Source organism: Prionailurus bengalensis, chromosome C1 (assembly GCF_016509475.1).
Source record: "Prionailurus bengalensis isolate Pbe53 chromosome C1, Fcat_Pben_1.1_paternal_pri, whole genome shotgun sequence".
NCBI lineage: Eukaryota > Metazoa > Chordata > Mammalia > Carnivora > Felidae > Prionailurus > Prionailurus bengalensis.
Window position 1 is genome coordinate 63,139,200 of NC_057345.1, and position 26,187 is coordinate 63,165,386.

Sequence of the window (26,187 nt, forward strand, 5' to 3'; positions counted from 1 at the left end):
CTTGTAAAATTGCGCATTAAATAAATATAAATTATATATTGATTTGATATTAATGAGTTTTTCTTTTTAAATTTCACCAAAAAAATCATTTGATTCATCTTTAACCTCCATGTCTTTGTCATCACTGGATTTCTTAGTCACATAGTCTAGTCATTTAGACCTCTAAATTGTCTGAGATACAAAGTTTTTTAATCTATTGGTGATACTTCCACAGGAAATTTAATTCCAAATTTCCCATTTGCAGTCTCCACATTGTAACTACTTACGGTACTACTTTAAAATTGATCTTTAATAGAGCATTTTTACAATAACATCCAATATTTCATATGGCCAAACGTAACAAATCTATATTCTTGCCCACTCTCTTTTTAAAATCTCATTTCACCAGGTGATCTCGATAGCAATCCCAAAGTAGCTTTCTGTTACTTGCTCGTGTGTCTTCTCCAAATGTCACTTAATCCTTCTAAATAAAATAATTGAGAAATCACTCAGTCATTGGGAAATATTCTTAAGACTCCAGAAGTATTCAACAACCAGAAAAAATTAGAAATTTGGGGTATTTTTGAGGAAAACATGGGTCTTTTTAATTTTTTTAACATTTATTCATTTTTTGATAGAGATAAACAGAGCACAAGCAGGGAAGAGGCAGAAGGAGAGGGGGACACAGAATCTGAAGCAGGCTCCAGGCTCTGAGCTCTCTTAACCCAGAGCTCAACATGGGGTTCGAATTCACAAACTGGGAGATCATGATCTGAGCTGAAGTCAGCTGCTTAACTGAGCCACCCAGGCACCCCAAGAAAAATATGGTTTTAGAACCATCTTCTTAGTCTGATGAAAGACTAACTTTTGATGCCAGATAGCCTAGCTGCTCCTTCAATATACCTGCTTTGCCACTAATGAGTTCCATGCCATTGGAAAGTGACTTGATCTCCTCCAAGTCTCAGCTCCTTATCTATAAATGGCAGTTAGAAATAAAAACCTTGTAGAGATGTCCCGAGATTAAACTGCTCTGGGGATCAAATGTCTGATGCATACCCTTTTCAAAGAAGGAATCGCCTTATATTTGAGTTCTAATAGACACCAGCACATTTATTTTGCATGTACTATATGCCAGGCAATGTACTTGGTACTGAAGACTTAAAAGTGAATGGGCAGACTCATGGCTCACTCGTGTAGTGTTCATAGTTTTAGAAAAGAGACTTAGTCAAATAATCCCACAAATAACTATGTGTGGCAGTCCTCCAAGTGACAGGCTGGGCTCTTGACCCCACCCACCCAGAGGGTATCCTCAGCATTTTAATCATATCCATCAAAATGGATCCAGCTCTCCAAAGGAGTTGGGGAATAGAAGTTTGCTGAAGTAATCATGGCGGGGGGGGGGGGGCGATAGGAGGACACATGCTATATGACAAATATCAGAAACATGAAAACATTCCCCAGTTGGCATTTTTGTTCTCCAAAAGTTCTTCCCTTCTGCTACCCTGTTTATTTCCTCTTCCTCCATCCATCACACAGATATGGTTTTCCTTGCACTCTAAGCTTGAATTTCCACTCATCAAAAAAGAAAAACAAACAAAATGATGCCATGAAATGAAATGTGACAGATTTACTGAAAAATGGTCTCAGAGAAATACAGAAGGAAGAACTGTAGACTCATAACCTGGAGACCTGGATTCAAACCCCACCTTTGCCATCAAGTCATCAGGCAATCTTGGGTAAGCCTTTTCATTTCTCTAGTCTTTTGTTTCCCACCCCAAAACAGAATGCTGAACCAAATAAACCCTCAAGTTATTTTTAAAGTAAATAGATAATTATGATTCTGTGTCAACAAAAGTATCAAATGACACTAAATCTTTTAAATTCTACAGTTGAGTTCAATGGCTAAATATGTTTAGCTAATTCTTCCTGCTCCTTTAGATTTGGCTTCATAGTTAGTTGTTTAACATATTAACATCTATGTTTGTAAGATATAGTCTTTCTACAAAAGCTAAGTTTACTTGGGGTAAAAAAAGGCGATCGAATTCATTCAGCACTCTAGTATTTCAAAGCAACCAGCCAACAACTGCATTGTCTGTTTTTCATGTCAGGCTAAGAAGAGTGAAATTTACTGATGTTTTCCTAACCCAAGCTTCCCTACTGTGCAAAATGAATAGTTAAGCAGAACATTAGCAGAACAGCTTCATTTCTAACTCTAGCAGCGAAGACTTCCCACCACTGTGACACAGAAGGATGCACACTTAAAGACAATACATTTATTTCGTGGATATGAACGTCTTTTGACTAGAAAAAGAAATAACAATCATCTGCAGTACTTTAAATAGAAAACATCTGTTTTTCTTAACATACTTCAAATACTTTGAATTTCCTGATTAGTTGTTATATGAGAACTGTATTTCTGAAAGACATAATGAGGCAGTTTAAAGATGAGTCTTAAATGATCTTTAAAGCAAAGTGAAGAAAAATGCTCATGCTCTGAGTAAGGATAGTTACAGCAGACCCACAAGCTCTGTAGTATGAACAAATACAAAATAATTCTCTCAACAATTTGCATTTACACCAAAAGTTCCATTAAGTATTGCAAGCAAAGGAGGATGATATAAATGAGTGGAGCATAGTGCTATATGAATGAAAATACAGTTCTGTAGTCTTATAGCATGGTAACAAAATCTAAGATGCTATTAAAGCAGTTTTTGCTTGACTAAGCCAAACATGAAGATTTTCAAAGTAATGACATGAAGCATCTTTGTGAGCATTACACAAATGTGTGCATACGTCAAAGAGTAGGCTCAAGAAGTGTATATTATGCAAACACATCTCTGGGTAATTACTCCAGGCCAGAGAGTGTATATTTATTTTGGCCACATCAGCCTTTCCTCAGCAATTTGTAATACAAAATGGAAAGGATCATCTATTTTTCTCATTAAACTTTATAAAAGATGCATTGTATAAATATTTCCAGGTGACTTCTTTGTTTTATTTTTTACCCATAATTCTTTTTCTGCTTCATGGCCAAAAAAAAAAAGGTAGTTATCATTAGAATATAAGTATTTCAAGACAAATGCCAAAGATAACAACAAGGAAACAAAAATATCGAATCTATGAATGGTAAAGTTTAAGGCCTTCCTGCTTTTTTTAAAATCAGCCAAACGTGTATTGAGCACCTATTGTATACCAGACTCTATACTAGGAAATAAGAATGCAGAAAGAAAGAAAAGCTTCAAGGGACTCACAAAGTATTCATGGATAAAAACAGATAAAGAAGCAAGCAAAAAACCCTCAGTATGATCAAGGTCATAAATGGAGTATGTATAATGTATAAAATATTTAGAGAACACAGACAAAAGAGCAATAGATTCTGCCAGAGAGTAACTAGGACTAAGAGTTAGACAAGAAATATGTGAATTTGACCTTTAAATATAAGTAGAAGACCAAGAAGAGTATTGAGAACATTATTTCTTCAAATTATGTGGATAATAATAAAATTTTAAGAATCTAATGCATTTTCCTTCAAGACCTCTCTTCAAACACTTATGACTTTGCTATGTGTCCTGATGAATTGATTTCCCAGATGTAGTGTAAGGTTAAAAACAGTATAGAAAGCTATTAGAGCATGCTGTTATTTATATAAGGAGGGGAATACACAAGATATATATCTATGTGTATATGTATATGCATGCAAATGTATAGTTTTAAACGCATACATTTATTTGAAATGCTACACAATTCACTTACAATATTTGCTATCTCTGAGGCAGGATTCTGAGGCGCTAGGGACTCTATGCCTTTTCTGTACTGTTTGAATTGTTCACCTACATGTACTACCTAACTAAATAAATGAATAAATTCCTTAGAACACTTTCTATGGCTCTTGCAACTAGTAAATAACATAGTCTTATCTTACTCTGAATATTCCGAGGAGTGTAAAACAATTCAGCGTGTGTCATACCAGCTTCCGATTTTTAAGGGAATTAAAATATAACTCTCAAATCACGATTGTTGCCAAAGGGCTTCTCACATTTTAGCACACTCAGGCAATAAAAGTTAGAGACATTAAGAGAAAATATTGTGTTCCTCATTAAGGATGCTGAGACTATATCTACCCAATATCAAGATAATTAGTCAATATGACCAATCCAGTGAAAAAGCTGGCCTAGTTCAAAGAGGGTACAGCTCAATTTAAATAAATTTCACTAGGTGGGCTCAGCTCCTAATGCAAACTGGACTCTTCATCTACCAGAGATGAAGCCCTATGTTCAGAATAGTATTCCACATACTGAATGAAGACTTTTTGCCTTTACAGATTTTTTGAAACTTGGAATACTTTGTCTTTTCTTGCAAAATACTCATCCATCTTTTAGACTCAATTCAAAAGCTCTCATGTACATTAAATCTCATCTTTATCACTTAACTGATCCTTTTCTTCCATAACTAGAAATTCTATTGCTCTTACAATTACCATCATGGTTTAGCACTTAACAACTCTCGAAAGTTTATGTGTGTTAGTTTTAAATCCCCAATGGAATTGTAAATGATACGGATGGCATATCAGGTTAGGAAAGTAGACATGGTCTACTAATCCAAAATAGATCACAGAGTCAATAAATAGCACACCAAAACTATAATAACATAGATTAGGGAACCAAGAATATAAAATAAATTTATAAATTCAGCACAGATATTATGCACAAATATCAAAGCCAGAGTTTTAAGCAGGAAGGTGTTAGCAATGGGATAGCAAATCAAACTTCTTCCAGAAAGGAAAAGATGGAGTTTCATTCCCTCTTATTGAATAAAATAAAATTAAATTATGGATAATGCATATGGAGAAGATGGCTTATGTGGTTGTACCTTTGGTTTCCTAAATCTGAAAAAACAAATTGTGATACCAAATGCACAAATGTAAAATAATAGTACCTTCTCCACTTCTTCTGTGGGGGACAAGGGGGATCTATAAAATGTTATGCACATTACAATGGAGTATTTTTAAGAAAGAAACATTAAGAATAAAGCACATGGAGACCATCAACTCTGATTTTTTTACCTGAAATTTTGAGCAAACAATACTTATTTTAATTTTCAGCATTGAACTTTTTTTTACTATGTCTGACAAGAGAGCATCCTATGAGGAATAGGTGGCATTTACCAAAAAACATAAGATAAACTATAATTCACAGGGCCACAATGTTACTAACATGAAGGAATTAATTCTTGCAGATATTTCACCAAATAAATAGGAGACTTCCAGTTGAAATAAACTCATAATGACCTGAAATCAAAAGTCTAGAGCATGTAAAGTGGTATCTATGTGTGTAAATCATGAAAAACAATGACGTCTTAGACAAATTTTCAACAAGTAACTTAAATCAAAATGACAATATTACATGTGTTGGGAAGTTTTAGTCTAATTTTATCATGTCCTGACTTTGTCCTTTTGGGTTTATAAGGTTCACAATAAGAAGCTGTTTTTTGTTTTGTTCTGTTTTGTTTTTTGTTTTTTATTTTATTTTTTTTTTTTTCTTTTGTTTTTTTCTCTGAGAGGCTATATATAGAACTTGGACAAGCTCATATCAAGTGAAGGGTCATATCTGAGTGATAGTTTCATTACCAAAATAGAAAGGCATTTCAAGTAATGCTTCATTGACATTTGCATACACTTTCTTTTTTTTTGTAAATATTTTTTATGTTTTATTTTTTATATTTGAGAGAGAGACAGAGACAGAGAGTGAGCAGGGGAGGGGCAGAGAGGGATGGAGACAGAATCTGAAGCAGGCTCCAGGCTCTGAGCTGTCAGCACGGAGCCCAACACGGGGCCCGAACTCAGGAGTGGTGAGGTCATGACTTGAGCTGAAGTTTGACACTTAAATGACTGAACCACCCAGGAGCTCCGCATACACTCTTTCTACAACAATTCCTTATTTAACCAACCAATCAAAGTAATCACCAAAAAAGCCAATGCACAGTTTGGAAAAGATTTAAATTAAATACCAATACCTAGATAAAATTGGATAATATTTCTTCACTAATTTTTCGTCACAGATCTAACTAGAAAATCACCTTCGCATCAAAAACTTGCATAGTCAGTGCATTAAGAAAAGTAATTAAAGTCACATACTAGTGAGTGGAGAAAATTCTACTAGGCCTTGACTTTCTGCCTCCTGATATGCTCTTTCTACTCCTTGGTTTTCTGTGGTTCTATTAAGACTTGGTAACCTGGCTCCACACTGCTGGTGTCTGAATGACTTAGAAATTCCCTAATGGGATGCTGCTATTAAGATTGCCTCCACAGTCTTCATCTCACATTATCCAGCCCAGTCACAGAGTGAGTGCCACACCCCAGGGCCCAGGCCCTTGGAAGCTGCCTGTTGCCTTCACCCCTATTGGCTTCCCAACTCTGCCCACTCACTGGCCTCCTGCTCCAACTGCATGCCACGTACATTCAATTTTTTAAACAGAAAAATATTTTCTTTCCCCAATGTCCTGCCAAAAGAATTCACACTTAAAGTATACAATGATGGATTGAGAGCAAATGAAAAACAAATGCATTCAGTTGCAAAACAGCCTGACTGCAACAATGTTTGAAGAGTATGTGGTAATAAATTCTTCTGATACAGGTATATGGTAAAAGGGCATATGGTATATAGACATATAGTAGTAAAGGTAAACATTAGCTTTTCCAGAAAAAAAAAAAGAAGCTGTGGGTCTATTAGAAACATTTTAATTATCATCATAGTAAAGGTGAAGGGTCAAATGTCTGTGTTGAATGAAACATCAAGGATACTATTATAAAGTAACAACAGACCCAAATGAAAATGGGCACAGTGTGCAGTCTATCTTCCTCCCTGCCACACAGAAATTCATTAAGCTGTGTTCTATGGCAACCCTTACTACTAAGAGGTTCTGCTGCCCTAACTTCACTGCTTGGGGTTCTCTCCTGAAATCAGAGCATTACATGATCAATCACATAGTCCTACATAACTCCCTTAACAAATCCCCAAAGGAAAAAGAGTCCCAAATCCTCATCCTGCCTTTTAAACTTCTCAGTAATCCCAAATGACCTGCTCAGCTTCATTCCCAAGGTGTGTTTCACCTTAGTCTCTGTTCCAGCCCCTCTGGAGCGTCACAGAATACACCATGCACTCACATGCTGTGGTCCACATGGAGATGCACCACCCAGATTCCCCTTCAAGAAGGACTTGCTGCCTGGCTGTGACACGTGTGGTCATAAATAGCCTCTAGCCCACCAGGACCTTCAGAGTCCACCTCAGCTGTTTCACACCACGTCATGCCCTCCCAGGACAGCTGGCAAACCAGGAACTGAGCCAAGTGGGCTCATAAAGGTGTGATCATTTCAGAGATACTCCAGACCTCTGGGAGGGACAGTACTCACTCCAGAGCTCCCTGGTGGGTGGACTGAGGCTTTGTGGTAGCAGTTGGACATCTCCCTCTGTGCAATCCCACTTCCTTCCCCCTTCTTTTCACTGGTGTTGATCCTTAATAAAGAGCTTGCACCCCAGACTCCAGTTCAGCATCTGCTTCCAGAGAACTGAATCTGCAACACCTGCTTCCATGAGTCTGATTCTCTTCTTCATTCTCTATCAAAATCATTCTTCTCTTCTAAGGTCCAGCTCAAATGATACCTTCAAGAAATATTTCCTCATCCTTCCAATAGGGAATAATTATTCATTTCACTCATTTTGCTCTATTGCCCTGAATTATGCCTGTATCTCTGTGTAGCAAGTTGATAATTTTTATATTAAAGTTAGTAGTTTAAATTTTAAGTTTTTTGAGAGCGTAGTCTGTCCTATTCACTTCTGTATGTCCACAGTGCATAACAGTTAAGAGTTATGAATGAAAGAAAAAACTAATGCATGATCTAGAATCTACCTAAACCTCTTCTTTTTACCTCCTCCATCATAGCAAAAAAAATGCTGCCAATATTTCCTCTCCAATATTTCATACATATGCCCAGCCTCTCTATTTTTTTTTTACCTATATGTTATATATAGTCCCTGCTTTCCACACTAGCTAAGCACATATGATTGGTATGGAACATGCTTATCCTGTCTTTAAGCCATCACATAAAAGGTGTCTCTTTGACAGCATGATCCTTTCTTCAAAATATCGTTCAAGATCCTCTTTGTATGTGAATTACCCTAAGGTACTGCCACCCAATTCCAGCTACCTCAGGATCTTCTTGTTCACATAATTTCGGTATCTAATTATGTGTCTAAAAATCATTATGCTCCATCAGAACAGTGACCAAAGTTTGTCCACCCTTAAATCTTTGTAAGACTAGAAAAATAAACTATATGGGAAATGAAAAACATATATATTCTGGATTAATAATTTATAATGTTCACCTTCTCACTTTCCAAAATGATCATTTCATACTTTCTCCTCTCAATCCTCAGGCACATAGGCCTGCTACCACCTCTACTGCCACCATTAGCCCATCCCTGTCTAATGACCTTACCTCACAATTCACTGAGAAACTAGAAGCCAGCAGTAAGAATCTCCCTCTTCTCATCGTCAGAAATATTGACGTCTTATTCCCTGCTTACCATCTTATAGTATGGACTAGGAATCTCTGTTCCTACCTAAGGCCAATGTCTGATCATGTTCTAGATTCCATCTTCAGGATTTTCTTTCTATAATGTCCCCTTTATCTTGCATCATCAGTGTCCTGGATCATCTCCAGCACCACACACTACCATGTTGTAGTATCTTCTATCTTTAGAAAACTCTACTTTGATCCCAGATTCCCCTCATCTTCCAACAAAACTTATTGAAAGAGTTATCTCTAATGGCTACCTCCACGCTTTCACCTGACATTCTCTAAGTTTCCCCAGTCAGACTTAAGTGCCCACTACATCATTGAGATTGAGATAATGAAGTCACTAATGACTTTTGTGTTGCCAAATCCAATGGTTACCTCTTAGTTTTTATCTTACTTGACCTCCCAAAGCAATCAACACAGTTGACTCCATCCATCCATCCATCCATCCATCCATCCATCCATCCATCTATCCATCCATCTCTTCTTGTAATACTACATTTAGCTTCTAAAATGTTTCATTCTCCTTGCTTTTCTGGTAACCCATTGGGTGCTTTTTCTATCTCCTGTGCTGGTTCCCTTAAATGTTGTCAAGTCCAGAGTTTGTCCTTAGGTATATTCTTCACCCTCTTAAGTGATCCTATCCAGACACTTGGTTTTAAATATTATCTCTATGCTAATGACCCTCCAACTCTCAATATCCAGCCCTCCCTTTATTCTTCATTGAGCTTCAGAGTCATATATGACATCATCATAGGAATATCTATTCTGCAACTCAAATTTAACACAGTCAAAACAGAAGTCCTGCAATAGCAAACTTGCTCCTCCCCTAATCTTTCCATTCTTTGTATAGAGGATCATCATCCACTCAGTTGTTCCAGTTACCCATCTAGCAGTTATCCTAGACTCCTCTGTTTCTCTCACTTCTCACATCTACTATCAAAACATATATTGAATCTATTCACATCTATTCTTCTCCACTATCACCACCATGGTCCAAGTCACTGACTCCTCCACTTAGATGACTGCAAAAGCATCCTATTGATCTCCCTGCTGATGCTTTTGGATTCTTAAAAACCATTCTCCACACAGCAGTAAAAAATGAGTTTTAAGGGGCGCCTGGGTGGCGCAGTCGGTTAACCGTCCAACTTCAGCCAGGTCACGATCTCGCGGTCTGGGAGTTCGAGCCCCGCGTCAGGCTCTGGGCTGATGGCTCGGAGCCTGGAGCCTGTTTCCGATTCTGTGTCTCCCTCTCTCTCTGCCCCTCCCCCGTTCATGCTCTGTCTCTCTCTGTCCCAAAAAAAAAAAAAATTAAAAAAAATGAGTTTTAAGGACATGTATTAGATTAACTTACTCTTCTAAAACTCTCCAATGACCTTCCGTCACACTTGTACATACAAACTGTAATGTGCATGCCGGAATCACCTACCAACCCACTCCCCAACCTCTCCCTCTTCTATCATACCACACTCACACCAGCATTCACTCTGTTCTTTGAACATACTAAGCTTATTCCTGCCTTAGACACTTCATGTTTTGCTATTTCTCTGTCTGAAGTGCTATGTTCTCAATCTTTGTACAGCTAGGTCTTCCTTATTATTCAAGTCTCATTTCATTGTCAGCTCTAAGAGGTCTATTGTGGCCACAAAATCTAAATTAAAGCCCACCCCCATTCTCAGCTAGGCATTATCATCACACCATCCTGTTTTGTTTTCTTCCTCACAGTTTTCACTTTCTGAAATTGTCACATTCATTTTTCAGATGTTGTCTGCCTGTCTCTTTTCCCTTCCAAAAACCAGAGGCCTTGTTTATCTTGCGCATCACTATATCTTGAATGCCTGGGGGATATTGGGAGAATAATATATGAACAATAAATATTTGTTGAATGAAAATAAATTAATATTTATCTTTGGAATAGTAGCCACGTATGACATCCACAGCTGAAAGCCAGGTCTTTTGTTCTCTTCCACAGCTTGTACTTCCCACATTGAACCTTAAAGTCTTTTCAGTTGTCTGTTTCTTCTATTATCTAATTCCTTGAGGAAGGGACATCCTATCTTTATATTATCACCAACTAGCATAATTCTTATTATAAAGTTAGATGTACTATAAATATTGGTTTAAGGAATAAAGGAAAACAGGGATGGGGAAGAAGCAAAGTGACATAGAACCTATAAATAAATATAAGGGTGAACCTCAGAAGAGGCTGAATAATGGCTATAGTGCTATCACATTTGAGGCAAAACAGTTACCATATACAGGCATAAGTAAAGCTTTACTAATAGATTTGAACTCTAAGACTTTAAAGTCATATTTAAAGCTCTTGCTGAGAAGCTATCCAAATTCTATACCATCTTCAGGTGACATTAGTGTAATATGGGTGTTCAAATTCCTAAATGCAACTCTCAGCTAAGAGGAGCATGGTATGAGAGTTCTCTGAATTATTGGCATTATCAGGTCTTATGAAATCTACCTCAGACCAATTTTCAACTCAATTAGTTTTCATGAAGTGTCCACAGAAGGCATGACACTGTATGCAGTGCAGATCCCAGAATGCTATGTCAAGGCAGGTCAGAGATTTATAGGTCCCAGTGTAAAAAGTTCAGTTTATCCTGTTTATCTCATTCATTTTGTGTTAGAGCAAAGCCATTAAAATGTTATGACCATTTTCTTGACCTATGATCCAAATCTGAAAAAATAAGGTCCAAATTGCTACACTTGGCACCCTGTGATAATGATCATATATTATCTTCTCAGGACATGGAGATGGAATTTGTTTATTTTACTTATTTTTTTTCATAGAAAAGCAGACCTGAAAGATGAAGATTAAAAGAATGTTAACATTTATAAGCATAGCTATGAAAGAAATAACCTATTCTTTATTAGCAGAATTCCATCCAAGGAGTAGGTGCTCTAACCAGTGGTATATTGAGGTGGGGGACGGGGCAGGGAAGAGCCAGCCCTCATCATTAATTACACTTATACTGAATGTAGATCTCTGTCGTCCAAGAGACTGACAAACCAGATGACAAAACAATACATGAGTACAAAAGTTAAAAAGCAAGTGTATGTATCATTCATAGCACAAGCTGCAGGATGACAGTGGAGGGAAGGGACTCTGAGACTAGGGTCAGAAGAGGTGGATCCTGAATCAGACCATTAAGCAAGGAAGACTACCACTTTATGTAACAGTAAGGTGCTTCCCCAAAACTTGAGAGAATAGAAAATAATACTACTTTCTAAGAGTTAAACTATGAAATCAACACATAATTAAAGCAGAGACGTATGTAGTCACTTCAATGATACTGTAAGCTTCCCAGTCCAGCAAGCCTAACTTTAAATTTACTGAATTTATTAACAAATCTAAGGAGAATTGCAAATAACGATCAAACAGCATCGCCCTTCCAAACACTCTCCAGGTTAGGGCACCAAGTCAAACTGATGTGAAGATCCCACTCTGTTGATAGACACCATAGGCAGCCAGCACCTGATGTCACTAGACATCCCACTCATGCAATTCCCTTGTTCTAACTATATACTCATCAAGCAACCTATTGATAATTTCTCATGCAGTTTGTCTCAAGGGAGCAATGTGCTGGTCAGGTCAACATGAAGACCAGGTCTGCTCAGCAATTAAATTTCTTAATGTAAATTACTGTATTGGCATTCTGGTTTTATACATCAGTCTCTTGTGAGCTTTGTTAGTGCCAGCCATCATCCCTGAGTTGTTGTTGTTGTTGTTGTACTTCCAGGACAGTGACATAATAAGTTTTCAGACCCTGTAGAAGTATACAGGACTGGTTTGGTTCAACAGAAAGCTCATTCAAGGGTTTCAAAACCCTAGAGAGACAGAGTGGCAGGGGAGACAGACAGAGAGACAGAAGAGAAGAGAAGAGAAGAGAAGAGAAGAGAAGAGAAGAGAAGAGAAGAGAAGAGAAGAGAAGAGAACAAGAGGGGAGGGGAGGGGAGAGTAGTTTAGGCAGATACATTGAGACAAATCTGTGTAGAGATGTGAATATAATATTAATGTTCAGGCAGTGGGAACTCACTAGTGAAACTTGAGTAGGAGGTGCAACATGATCAAAACTGTTACTCACAGGTCTACTATGTGCAGTTCTGCTTAGCAGAACTCATGGTTCAGTTGAGTTAGCCAAGCAAACAACTAACTACAACACAATATTATAAGCACACAGAGTACTCTGCAAGCACCAGAGAAAGTACCTGCAGTTTACTCTAGGGATGATCAGGGAAAACTTACATTTTTTATTCTACTATAACATTCTTTCAAACTTCCCTCTTTATTCAGATACTTTTTTAGTTAAAATAAACATATCAATATTTCAAAGAGCCTCAGAAGTGTATTTCTTACTTTCTACTAAATATTACTACCTGGATATGCCATAGGCATCCCCAACTCAACATTTCAAAATCTAAACACATGATTTCTCTGCTTTTCTTCATGTGTTCCCTACTTTGGTGATTGTAACCACAATCCATCTGGTTATTGGGTATAGTCATGCTAGATTCTCTCTTCAACACCCAACATACAATCAGTCCTAAAGCCTTAAAGGTTTTGCCTTTTCATTACCTCTTAAATTTCTTTTCTCCCCGGGCCATTGCCTTAGTGCAGGTTTTAATCATTTGTCAGGCAGATTACTGAAGGAGTCTTCTAAATGGTTCCCTATTTCATTCCAACTAACTTCTATCATTTCCAGCATGTTTTCAGTTTTAAAGCTAGGATGATAGTTAATTTACTCATCCAACAAATGCATATGTGTCAGGGAATTTGTAAGTCCAGGGGATAGAGCGATGAACAAAATATACAAGGTTCTTGATTTTCACTGACATGATACTATAGACAGGACATTAATTATGTAAGCAAAGAAATGAATAAAGCAGTTTTTCAATAGTGATAAAACGTATAAAGTAAATACAATTAATTCATGTAGCAGAGAGTGACTATGTTAACTAGCTGCAATTTAAAACCTGAAACTACTAAAAAAAAAAAGAGAGAGAGAGAGAGAGTGTATGGCTGCAGGACTGGATTGTCATTAAGGCGTCTGGGGCAATGACAGTTAGGAACAGGATGATAAGAGGAAGCCAGTCATGCAAAAGTCTGGGAGCAAAATATCTCAGTCAGAGGAATAACAAACACAAAGTCCCCAAGGAGGATGCAAATTTAGACTGTTCAAAAAATGGGAAGAAAGCAAGTGTAGCTACAATGAGAGGTTAAAGAGAGAAAGAGTGATAGGGGATAAGGTCAGTGAGTTACACAGAGGGCTCTCGCAAAAGGCCCCATAAATTTGAGTTTTAATCAAAGTGCTATGGGAAGCTATTGAAAATATATAAGTAGAAGAGCTGCATAATTTCATCTGTGATTTAAAAGTTCACTCAGGGTCTTGTGTGGATAATGGATTTAAGAGAAGCAGGAGTGAAAGAAGGAGGACCATTCTAGATTCCAGTGCAAAAGTATAGGTGGTAGAAGGAAAGATGGATAAACAGTTGATTTGGTGACATATTATGGAGTTATATCAATAAGACTTCCTATTGGAGTGAATATGGGAGATGAGAAAAACAAAAAGAAACCAAGGATCTGTAACCTGATGGATACTGGTGTCATTTTCTGAGATGGAAAAGACTGAGGCAGGAGGTTTTAGAACTTTGGAGCAGGAGTAGGAATCAAGATTTCAGCTGAGCCAAATTAAGTTTGAATAAGTATTGAGAATCCAAAGACAAATGTTGAGTAGGCAGCTAAATACAGAAACATGGAGGCCAATGGAAGGGTCATTGGTAGCAATAGAAGCTTGAGGGTCATTGACATACAGATAATATTTAAAATTATTGGCCTAGTGTAAAAACAGACTAGAGAAAGAGAAGAAAAGGCCAAGTCCTGTGGCATTCCAACATTTGGAGATCAAACAAAGATTGAAGAAACTGAAAAGTAGAAGCCAATGAGGTGAAAGAAGCTTCAGGTGAGTATCATGGCAAGGAAGCCAAAAGAAAAGAACATTTCAAAAAGTAGAGAGTGGTCACCTTTGTCAAATGCTGCTGTGAGGTTAAAACAAAAGTCACCACCACTGCACTTGGAAAGATTGAGATCATTGGTAACCTTCTCAAAATCAGTTTGAGGAGAGTGCTATACAATAAACCTCTACTGGAGAGAATATGAGGGAAGAGAGGAGGCTACAAACCATTTTGATTTGTAAAATAGTTTGAAATAAAAAGCCTATATCCATAGCACTCCCTTTGAAAACTCTCAGCCTCAAAATCTGAAAGGAAATTAAGAGAAATAAAAATAAATGGTGTCATAATTGGTATAACAAAGAGCACACCAATTATTTCAACAGGTAGCCAATATGGGAAGTGCATAAATTTAGGAAACAACATTGTGTCCTCACAATAACTTGAGATGTCTACTTGATAATGGCACCTCAGAATTCACAAGAGGGCATCAGTACAGTGCTTTCTATGTGTGTCACTTAAGCCAGAAGCTGGACTTTTCTGTACTTTGGCATGAAGAGTCGAATCACAGTCTTGAAATTTTAAGATTGCAAAGGACTTAGAGGTCATTTAGTCCAACTTCTTTATGTGAATGAATCCTCTCTACCACATCTGTAATGAATGTTTCTCCTCTCTCATCTTGAGAGTTAGTGAATTTGCCACCTCCGCCCAATGCTTCAGGTAGAAATAAATGCATCTTATTACATTTCAGATAGATTTTCTACCTTTTATAATAATAGTTATTTTAAGCATTGTGAAACCTACCAATTTGATTAGTATGAGTCATATGTCCTTCATCTATTTTTTGTATAGAGGAAAAAGGTAATTATGGAACATGTAGGCCTTTTATTTCTATTTACCTGTCTACCTATATGCTGCCTCTTTCCAGGAAAAAAAAAAATTAAATGAAATGATTTAAAACACCTGGGTGCAAGAGAGTTATTAAAGTAGAAATAGAAATTCAAATTCCCAAAAAGAAATTCTTGACTCAAAGGCTAATGTAGTTGCTGGCATTGAAATTGAATTTATCAGTGGGCCTTCTACAATTCAGTACAAAAGAAAAATATGCTGGATTACACAGTTCTCTTTATATAATGGAAGAAAGTATACTAATTTGCCATTAAATTAAAAATTTATTTGTTCTAAATTACAAGAGGAATTTCTCATGCAGCATCTTATAAAAGAGCCTTATGTCTTTGTTTTCTATGTGCATTTATTTTCATTGCCTAATGTACTGCTAAGGGTGCTAGACACTCATTTTTACCAAGCTCACAATCTCAACCCAATGCAAAACAACCTTTAAAAAAATTCTGTTGAATAAAGGGGACAAAATGATGTTCTTGTGAACTGAGAGAGGTGTATAGAAGATGGCTGACTGACAAGCAGAGAATGGTGTAAGAATTGGCCTGGATCTCTGATAATACTTTGTATCTTTCAGAAGGGAAGTGATATCTGTAAGCAAAAGAGGTTATTAAAGCTCATTCTGTTGCCAGAGGTAATGTGAAGAATTTGGGATTTTTCATTTGCTCTTTAAACACTCTAATTGTTTTTCCAGGAAGGGCATTATAAAATCCTGCAGCCCGAAAAGTTACAAATGGGTCAGCTGTGTCTTTCTGTCACTAAGCTCCTGTGGTTTTACAACACTTTCCCCTGTTCTTGGATTGAAGAGTGGGGGAAGTATGCCCACATAATGACCATTTCACCTTTGAAGGCCTTGTGGTGCTGGGGCATCACAAAAGGCCCTCAGTAAAAATAAATTACTCTCCTCACAGTGGTTATCACAGTTTTTTGGACTTTACCTGGACTACCTGGTTCCATCATTAAATTCTAAATAAATGAAGACAGATCTCAACTCCTTCCCCACACCTAAAGCCAGCCAGGCTTAACTCTGCTTTCTTCTCTATGGCTAGAAAAGGCACACCTACGTGGATGGAACTGGAGGGTATTCTGCTAAGCAAAGTTAGTCACTCAGAGAAAGACAAATATCATATGACGTCACTCACATGAGGGCTTTAAGATGCAAAACAGATGAACATAAGGGAAGGGGAGCAAAAAAAATATAAAAACAGGGAGGGGGACAAAACAGAAGAGACTCATAAATATGGAGAACAAACAGAGGGTTGCTGGAGGGGTGGTGGGAGGGGGGATGGGCTCTAAGTGGGTAAGGGGCATTAAGAAATCTACTCCTGAAATCATTGTTGCACCATATGCTAACTAACTTGGATGTAAATTAATAAATGCATTTTTTAAAGATTTAAAAAAATAAATAAATGTTATAGAAAACAAAGGAAGAAAAGGCATACCTATAATCTGTATTTTGTCTGTCCAAATGTGACAGCAATTTATATTATAATCCTCATTATTACTACCATATACTACTACTACTTCTACTTCTACTACTACTACTATTGAATCTGGATTATATCTAGTGGTCCCTTAAGGCCAATAGGCTAGGTTCAATTAGCACAAATTAGTTATTGGAAAATGAATGTAATTGCAGTGAAAGTAACGTACATACTGAATGAGGCTGTTTGTATACTGGACAACAGAATGTATTCATGGTGTTACCATGGAAAGAACAAGAGATTTCAGACTTACTCTAAAGAAGGAATTGGTGCACCCTCAAATAAGTAACCCCAAACAAATGACCTGGCTTTTTACAGAATTAGAATAAACTGAATACACATTTGTTTAAAGCCGGAATATTATAGGCACGTAACAGTAAACGCTAACGTACATGCTGATGGTTGGCAGCTCAGACAACAAGCATGCTGATCATGCTATTCATGCTATTTCACCTAACAGTCTGTTATGACATACAACTGCCAGAAATCAAGGTGAAAGCTAAGCAAAACCCAGCTGCCAACAGCATAATTTTCTCCTCATTCTTACCTATTCCACCCTGTAAACCCCTGTTTTGATTAGCAGGAAGCCTGGGAATAGAGGGTAAAAATAATAATAAAAGAGGCCTATGAATTACTGGATAGTTTTTAAATGCCATACAACTTTGAGAAAGAAGCACCAGTTGAGACAAGTACATATTTCCCTAGAGCAGTCTAAAATATCCTACAGCTTACATGATGCCTTGGTGAATGGTTATCTCCAAGAAAGCTGTCTGCTTTGGGAAGCTGCGTAACACAAATACCTGGTGTGGAAGAGGTTGGCATAGCAACTTTGCATTTACAACGGTGAATCACACAGTAAACAGGTGCATCAAACAACTATCAAATGTGTTTACTTCTCTACAAAGTGGTTAAATCTTATAAAGCATTTTTAGGCTTTTCTTTTTGAAAAACACAAACTCTCCGGTCCAATAATTTAAGGCAGTTCATTTGCTGAATAGGACAGGATATCCATGACTCATGGAAAGATTTGTTCTCTGTATTTTCTCTACATAAAGAACGTGACATTTAGGCAAAAAAATAAGTCATTTCCCCTTCATAACAGACATAATTCTCCATTGACCAGAAAATGGTACCAAAGATAAGCTTTCTGTGTTTGTCAAGAAATATATTTCCAAGAAAAGAATTGCTTACCTTTTGGCAACAGGCCCTTTGAAATTCAGATCAAATGTCTTTGGATCACCTGCATCTAAAACAAAGAAGTTTTTAAGCACATATGCCAATGAAATGGCAAATAAATACATATACAATATTAATAAAGAAAAATCTACAACTTGGCTACTGCCCAGTGTAATGCTGTATTCAATCTTTGGTCCAAGGAAACATCAGTTTTGCCTTGGTTACATCTGCCAATCCTTTTCCCTCTCTCCAGCTAGAAGCAAGACCAGGAAGAGTTGTTAAGGACCATATTCTGTGCATACTGTACACATACCTCCCTTTGTTCTGGATAATAACATTATAGATTGCATCCAGGGTAGCAAAACTTGGAGCTCTTCTGGTCTGCAAAGCCATTCTACCATCTGCCATCATCAAGTCTTGCATACTTGTGAGGTGCAAAATATAATAGAGATGCTTACTTATCTAGTTCTCCCCTTTCTCTCAGTAGATTAGGCTTTCCTTCAAGAGGTTGAAATATTGTTGGTCTCTGCCACATTGGCTATATGGTATATACAAGTCACTATCATACTATACAAACATTATTTTTAATTGATATTTTAAGATCCTACCAACTGAGTCACCAGGTGCCCTAGGATGGAAGTTATTTTATACATCTTAGGCCACATTATGATGCATTGTTGCATCATGATTGTGATATATTACCCTCATTTTTAAACCGTACAAGGTACACACAGAATGGTTTTTTTCCCCTGGCATGTACTGTGTAAGCAGACCCAGGAGCAAGTTCTGTAAAATCATTCTGGCCAGGGATCTGTATTTTGCAATCCCACCCCCCATCCCCTGATTCCTCTAGGGATTTGTCCTTTGAGAAGGCTTAGTCCTGGAATTAAAGACAACATTCCTAAACAGAATGGCAAAACAACAACAACAACAACCACCACGAAACGCATGTGTCAGCAACCTGACTCTGCCTGTAAATGGGGAAATGAGGTCTGAGGACTCAGAGACCTCTTTGGTGTAATCATCTGCTGAGGACAAAACAACAGGAATGTAAAGACAAACATGCAACAGAAATCCAAGAGCCAGTCAGTCAGTGAATATTCATAAAGCACCTATTATATGCTGAGAGATCCAAGGGCACAGAAGATATTTAAGGCATGGTCCCTATCTCAGAGACCTTACAATTGGTGGGACAAGATCAATGCATTGATTTATTCAACAAAAGTCCTTAAGAATCTTTATTTACCAGGCCTTGTGTTGTAACACATGAACACTGAACATACCATATAAAACAATTAATAAAGAACCATATTACATGGTATCAGCCTTAAGTGTTATAAGACTTCTAAGAAAGTAGGTTTCATCAAAGACTAGAAGAGTCACAAGGGTTTCATTCAAGAAAATGAGACTTTTGTGAAAGATTAGAATAAAACAAAAGGCAAAGAAAAACATTTTGTGTGAATGAAACTAGAATTCTGTTAAATTGAGTAGCTATTTATTGATCACATGTTACGTGTTCTGCATTGAAAGAGACACTGCAGGGGCGCCTGGGTGGCTCAGTTGGTTAAGCGGCCAACTTTGGCTCAGGTCATGATCTCGCGGTTTGTGAGTTCGAGCCCCGCGTCAGGCTCTGTGCTGATAGCTCGGAGCCTGGAGCCTGTTTCCGATTCTGTGGCTCCCTCTCTCTGACCCTCCCCCATTCATGCTTTGTCTCTCTCTGTCTCAAAAATAAATAAACGTTAAAAAAAATTAAAAAAAAAAAAAAAAGAAAGAGACACTGCTGGGGATACAGTATTTAGTGAAAGGGTCTCTGTCTTCAGCAAGCTAACTGATGAGCAGGGAGAGAAATAAGAAAAGTACCAAAATTGTTATAATACAAGGCAGAACATTATATCATAAGAGGGGTACAAAGAAAGTGTTATGAGATCCAGGGAAGGAAATGTCACTTTCAGTTGAGATTAGAGCCACAATATTTTAAGTTAGACAGGTGAAGTTTAGACCTGTGGCGATGAATGAAGTCACCTAGGGTAGATATGATTAGCATGTTTGTGGGGATGGTGAAAAGATTAGCCTGATTGGAATAATAAATAATGGGATAGGAGGAGGGGGGAAAAACTGAATAGATACCATAGGATCAGACTATAGAAAGCCTAAAAATCTGGGATAGAAGATTTTGTCTTTGGGTTTTTTTTGTTTCTTTTTTTTAAGAGAGAGAGAGAGGGACACAAGCAGGGAAACCAAAGAGGTGAAAAACCTATACGCTGAAAACTATAGAAAGCTTATGAAAGAAATTGAAGAAGACACAAAAACAAAGGGAAAATATTCCATGCTCCCAGATAGGAAGAACAAATAGTGTTCAAATGTCAATACTACCCAAAACAATACACATATTCAATGCAATACCTATCAAAATAACACTGGCATTCTTCACAGAGCTAGAACAAACAATCCTAAAATTTGTATGAAACCAGAAAAGACCCCGAATAGCCAAAGCAATCTTGAAAAAGAGAACCAAAGCAGGAGGCATCACAATCCTGGACTTCAAGCTGTATTACAAAGCTGTAATCATCAAGACAGTATGGTAATGGCACAAGAACAGACACTCAGATCAATGGAACAGAATGGAGAACCCATAAATGGACCCACAAACATATGACTAATCTTTGACAAAGCAGGAAAAAGTATCCAATGGAATAAAGACAGTCTCTTCAGCAAGTGGTGCTGGGAAAACTGGACAGTGACAGGCAGACAAGTGAACCTGAACCACTTTCTTACACCATACACAAAAATAAACTCAAAATGGATGAAAGACCTAAATGTAAGACAGGAAATCATCAAAATCCTTGAGGAGAAAGCAGGCAAAAACCTCTTTGACATTGGCCACAGCAACTTCTTACTCAACAAGTCTCCAAAGGCAAGGGAAACAAAAGCGAAAATGAACTATTGGGACCTCATCAAAATAAAAAGTTTCTGCACAGCGAAGGAAACAATCAGCAAAACTAAAAGGCAACTGACGGAGTGGGAGAAGGTATTTGCAAACGACATATCAGATAAAGGGTCCGTATCCAAAATCCACAAAGACCTTATCAAACTCAACACCCAAAAACAAATAATCCAGTGAAGAAATGGGCAAAAGACATGAATAGACATTCTCCAAAGTAGACATCCAGATGGCCAACCGACATATTAAAAAATGCTCAACATCATTCATCATCAGGGACATACAAATCAAAACCACAATGAGATACCACCTTACACCTGTCAGAATAGCTAACATGAACAACTCAGGTAACAACAGATGTTGGTGAGGTTGTGGAGAAAGAGGATCTCTTTTGCACTGCTGGTGGGAATGCAAACTGGTGCATCTACTCTGGAAAACAGTATGGAATTTCCTCAAAAAATTAAAAATAGAACTACCCTACAACTCAGCAATTGCACTAGTAAGTATTTATCCAAGGGATACAGATATGCTGTTTTGAAGGAGCACATGCACCCCAATGTTTATAGCAGCACTATCAACAATAGCCAAAGTATGGAAAGATCCCAAATGTCCATCAATAGATGAGTGGATAAAGAAGATGTGGTATATATATACAATGGAGTATTATTCAGCAATCAAAAAGAATGAAATCTTGTCATTTGCAACTACGTGGATGGAACTGGAGGGTATTATGCTAAGCAAAATTAGTCAGAGAAAGACAAATATATGACTTCACCCACAATAGGACTTTAAGATACAAAACAGATGAACATAAGGGAAGGGAAGTGAAAAGAATATAAAAACAGGGAGGGGGACAAAATATAAGAGACTCTTAAATATAAAGAACAAACAGAAGATTGCTGGAGGGGTTGTGGGAGGAGAAATGGGCTAAATGGGTAAGAGGCATTAAGGAATCTACTCCTGAAATCATTGTTGCACCATATGTTAAGTAACTTGGATGTAAATTAAAAAAAAAAAGTGCTTAAAGCAGGATCTGGCACATAGTAAACCCCCAGTGAATGTTCATTATTAGTCAATGTAATTACATGAAAAAAATAAATAAAACTTGATGAATGACATGGGGTGTAAAAGAGAGAAGTCAAAGATGGCTTCAGATCAAGTGACCAATTCTTAATCACTTTTAGTCTTTTGCCCAGGCTTAAGGAGAGATTGATGCCACTGAAACAGTTTGAGAACATTAGTAGGTGGAAGAAACTGTAAAATTGTTATAAGAAAAAGAGCATGAGATCGATTTTGAAGTGATATCTGATTGTAAGTCTAGCATTCAACCAGAGTTAAACTGGATTCTTGGGTCAACTCTTAAGATAAATATGTGGAAGTCACAGAATTTATATCATGACAAGTGATGAACTCCACAAAGAAGAACTGCAGGACCTGGCAGTTATAATGTTACTATAGCAACAATAACAATAATATTTAACATGTTTTTAGCATTAAATGCTAAGTGTACAGCATTCATATGCACTATTTTGCTTACTTTGATACCAAAACCTTATTATGTAGATAGATTGGAAACCATTACTAGCCTCACTTTACATATGAAAATAAAACAAGGCATGGAGAGGCTAAGAAGATGCCCTACCTGGGATCCACACTCTGTGTAGTCTTATTGCAACAGAACAGATCCCACTGGCCTTCCCCTGCAAAGCCAACGTTGGCTTCTACTCCAAGGGGAAGCATGTAAAATGTTTCTTGTTTGAGATAGTCCATATATACTTCAATGTCGAATTCTCTGACACATTGTCAATTTCTCTTTTCCTGACTGCTTGTCTAATTCTGCCCAACTGGTAACTGACCTCCTCTCTAATCCATAGGAGTGGGTAGATTTCTCCCATATGCCTGTTCCTTGGCAAGCAGGGACGGAATCCGGTTTGGACACTAGGCCCAAGCTGAGCCAGTCATTCCTGGTCACTGTATCCCAGAAATTTTGAATTAGAATGGACAGTAAGTTAGTCAGTGGGAGATTAGAACTGCAAAATATAAAGCCTGAAGACCAGGGAAGCAGAGAACACTAGCTTTCAGAAAGAAATTACTGAAGCAAATACGTTAAGTGAGACAGAGGTGGAAGTCCTGGTGGGCTGTATAGCTTCTTGGTCCAGTTCCTACCTAACACCCAGGGTTGTTTCATGAGATACGTTGTATACTTACACCAAATTCCCTTTTCTTGCTTCTTGCTAGTTCATGTCCCTTATAGCAACCAAAGAGTCCCACTTATAAACTCACTCTCTTGTCTTGATTTAGGTTTCAATAATTCATTTTAACAACACATTGTATTCTTGCTATGAACAGAGTGGAGATTCAAGAATGAATTCTTGACACTAAGTCTGCCTTCATAAGTCTCACAGTTGAATAAGACACATAAGCTCAAAACTATAATTTCAACACTGTGTAGTAGAGCCATGATAGAGACATGAAGAGGGTACCATGGGGCACAGAGTGGGGTCATGAATGGATAGGTTTCTCCAATTCCTGACTGACTCAACTTGGGCTCCATGTTCTACCTGTCTTCTGACTCCTGTGCTCTTAGACTCGGATCTTCCACTCTGATGTGGAACACTAATGTTGGTATTCTTGCTGGTTCCAGTTTTTAGTTCACAAATCTGGCTTTACAGCTTAAAAACTGTTTGGGGATACAAGTTACCAGCCCCTCGCACCAAATACTACAATTCTCTTGGTCTGGGGTGGGCATGAGAATCTGTATCTTTAATTGTCCCATCAGATAATCCTAATATATAATCAGATTTGGAGACCACCAAGACTACTTGATTTTATTCTGAATCTCATTCTTAACCTCAGTCTCAGTTTGTACATAATTCTTAATTCTATCTGTTCATAACAGACCAAAGTTGATGGAGTAAGAAAGAGAAAAGCAGGTCATCATGATGTGTATGAGCTTTGGGAAACACCACAGTTAAGGGTAAAAGGTAAAATTAAACAGTTACTGAAAAAGAAACAGAAAGTGACATTCAAGAAAGCTAAAGAATTCCATGAATGAGAGATTATGAATTCTACTGGAAAATGATTACTAACTGAATGCTTATTTGTACGTGGGACTGCTGTAAGTACTTTGCACATATATCTGCCATTTTGCACAATTACACATAGAACACATGTGAGTTGTACTCCCTTGCACTATGCAAATCCCTGGTATATTTATTATGTTATTTAATGCCCCATAATTCTGTGATATATGTCATTGTCAAAATTCCATTTTATAAATGAGGAAGTTGAGGTACAGAGGGGAAGCTAATTTGCCCTATTACCCTTAGCATAATTAGAAGGCACATGGTCTGATCCCAAAGCCTATGTTGAGCCACTTGACAGAAAGTTGCTCATTGGTGATCTCAAAGAACTTCCACAGATGAGTGGAGAGAGGAAGCAGACGAAAAGGGCTTAGCAACTTATATTCATCTTTTTGTTTATTTATTTAAATTCAAGTTAGGGGTGTCTGGGTGGCTCAGTCAGTTAAGCGTCCAACTTTGGCCCAGGTTATGATCTCGCAGTTTACAGGTTCAAGCCCTGTGTTGGGCTCTGTGTTAACAGCATAGAGCCTAGAGCCTACTTCAGATTCTGTGTCTCCCTTTCTCTCTGCCCCTCCCCCACTTATGCACTTTCTCTTTCAAAACTAAAAAAAATAAAATTTAAAAAAAGCATTTAAATTCAAGTTAGTTAACATGCAGTGTAGTCTTGGTTTTAGGAGTAGAACCCAGTGATTCATCTCTTACATATGACACCCAGTGCTCATCCTGAAAAGTGCCCTCCTTAATGCCATTTGCAACAATGTGGATGGAACTAGAGTATATTATGCTAACTGAAATAAGTCAGAGAAATCAACTTATATTGATCTTGTAATTATTCACTTTTTACATTAAAGATAGTCAAAACTGGTTTAAAAGTACCTGGGCTGGAGGGACACCTGGCTGGCTACCAGTTGGTAGAGCATGCAACTCAATCTCAGAGGCTGTGAGTTTGAGCCCCACATTTGATGAAAAGATTACTTTTTAAAAAAGGTACCTAGGCTGGCTTCCAATTTTGGTGTGATTTGCACTTTACAAAGTTAAAAAGTGGATCACGGTGTAAATGAAATGCCATTGTCAAATCTGTCTGAAAAGCTGACACTTTCTGATTGTAAATCCTGGCTGCCTTTTATTTCAGTTGAAAATACACTAAACTAAAGCCACAGTCAAACGATAAGATTTAGCTGATTCCATATAGTAATGACAGCTCAAAAGTGATGACTTCAGCCTGGCCCATGTGTTGGCAGAACTTGTATTGTCATGCAAATTTTTTATTTCCTGAAATATATACAGGCCCTTGCTTTTTCAGAGGCCCTCACAGTCTCTAATTGCATCTCTGGAATAAATAGACTGAGAGGCCAGCTAAGTGAAAAGAGCCACAATGCTTAACTATCCTATGGCTTAGCTAGTTGAATACAATCATATTTCTAACTTACAGAAAAAAATAATTATAATTAGGCAATCATTTTAATACCTCCTTAAGTTCATGTGATTCTCCGATCACCAAAATTATTTGACAACAGAATCACTAAAAACATTTATAATATAAGTTACTTATTATAGATAAAGTTGTTATTTTACTTATACAATATAATTTTTCTTCTTAGAAATAATTCAGGAAGATTAAGAAGAATAGTTCAGGTAATTAATTCAACTCATGGGTGTGGATTTCACATAATTTTGTTGAATGCAAATCGTAAGATAAAGCAGCAAGTTATGCTTGGAAAGACTCTTTTCTTTAAAAGCAATCTGTTTCTCAAAGAAAAATAACAATATAACTACCATTGATCAGTTACAAAAAGCAAAATTTGGGGAGAGGAGTTAAGTTGGCAAAGCAGCATGGAGACTCTGAGCTTGTTTCATCCCTGAAATGCAGCTAGATCAGCACCAAACCATTTTGAACACTTAGGAAATTGATCTGAGGATTAACTCAATAATCTGCATAACTTGAGCCACAGAACTCAGCAGGCACATGGTGTGGAGAGGTGAACTGGGGGAAAGAAAAGCCACAGAGGGTAGGGAGCTGGTCTTGCAGAGAGAGAAAGAGAAAGAGGGATAGTGCAGCACATTGGTATCATTCAAGAAAACATTCCC

General features: G+C 37.5%; 1 protein-coding gene across 2 annotated transcripts in view; it reads right to left on the reverse strand.

The window, feature by feature from the left end:
- SLC44A5 (solute carrier family 44 member 5) overlaps nucleotides 1–26,187 on the reverse strand; it is a 344,384-nt gene that overhangs the window by 138,107 nt on the left and 180,090 nt on the right. For both annotated transcript variants that reach the window (XM_043575297.1, XM_043575298.1), the window contains exon 3: nucleotides 18,091–18,145. In XM_043575297.1, coding sequence (XP_043431232.1) covers nucleotides 18,091–18,145 — 55 coding nt within the window. The remainder of the gene's footprint in view (nucleotides 1–18,090; nucleotides 18,146–26,187) is intronic.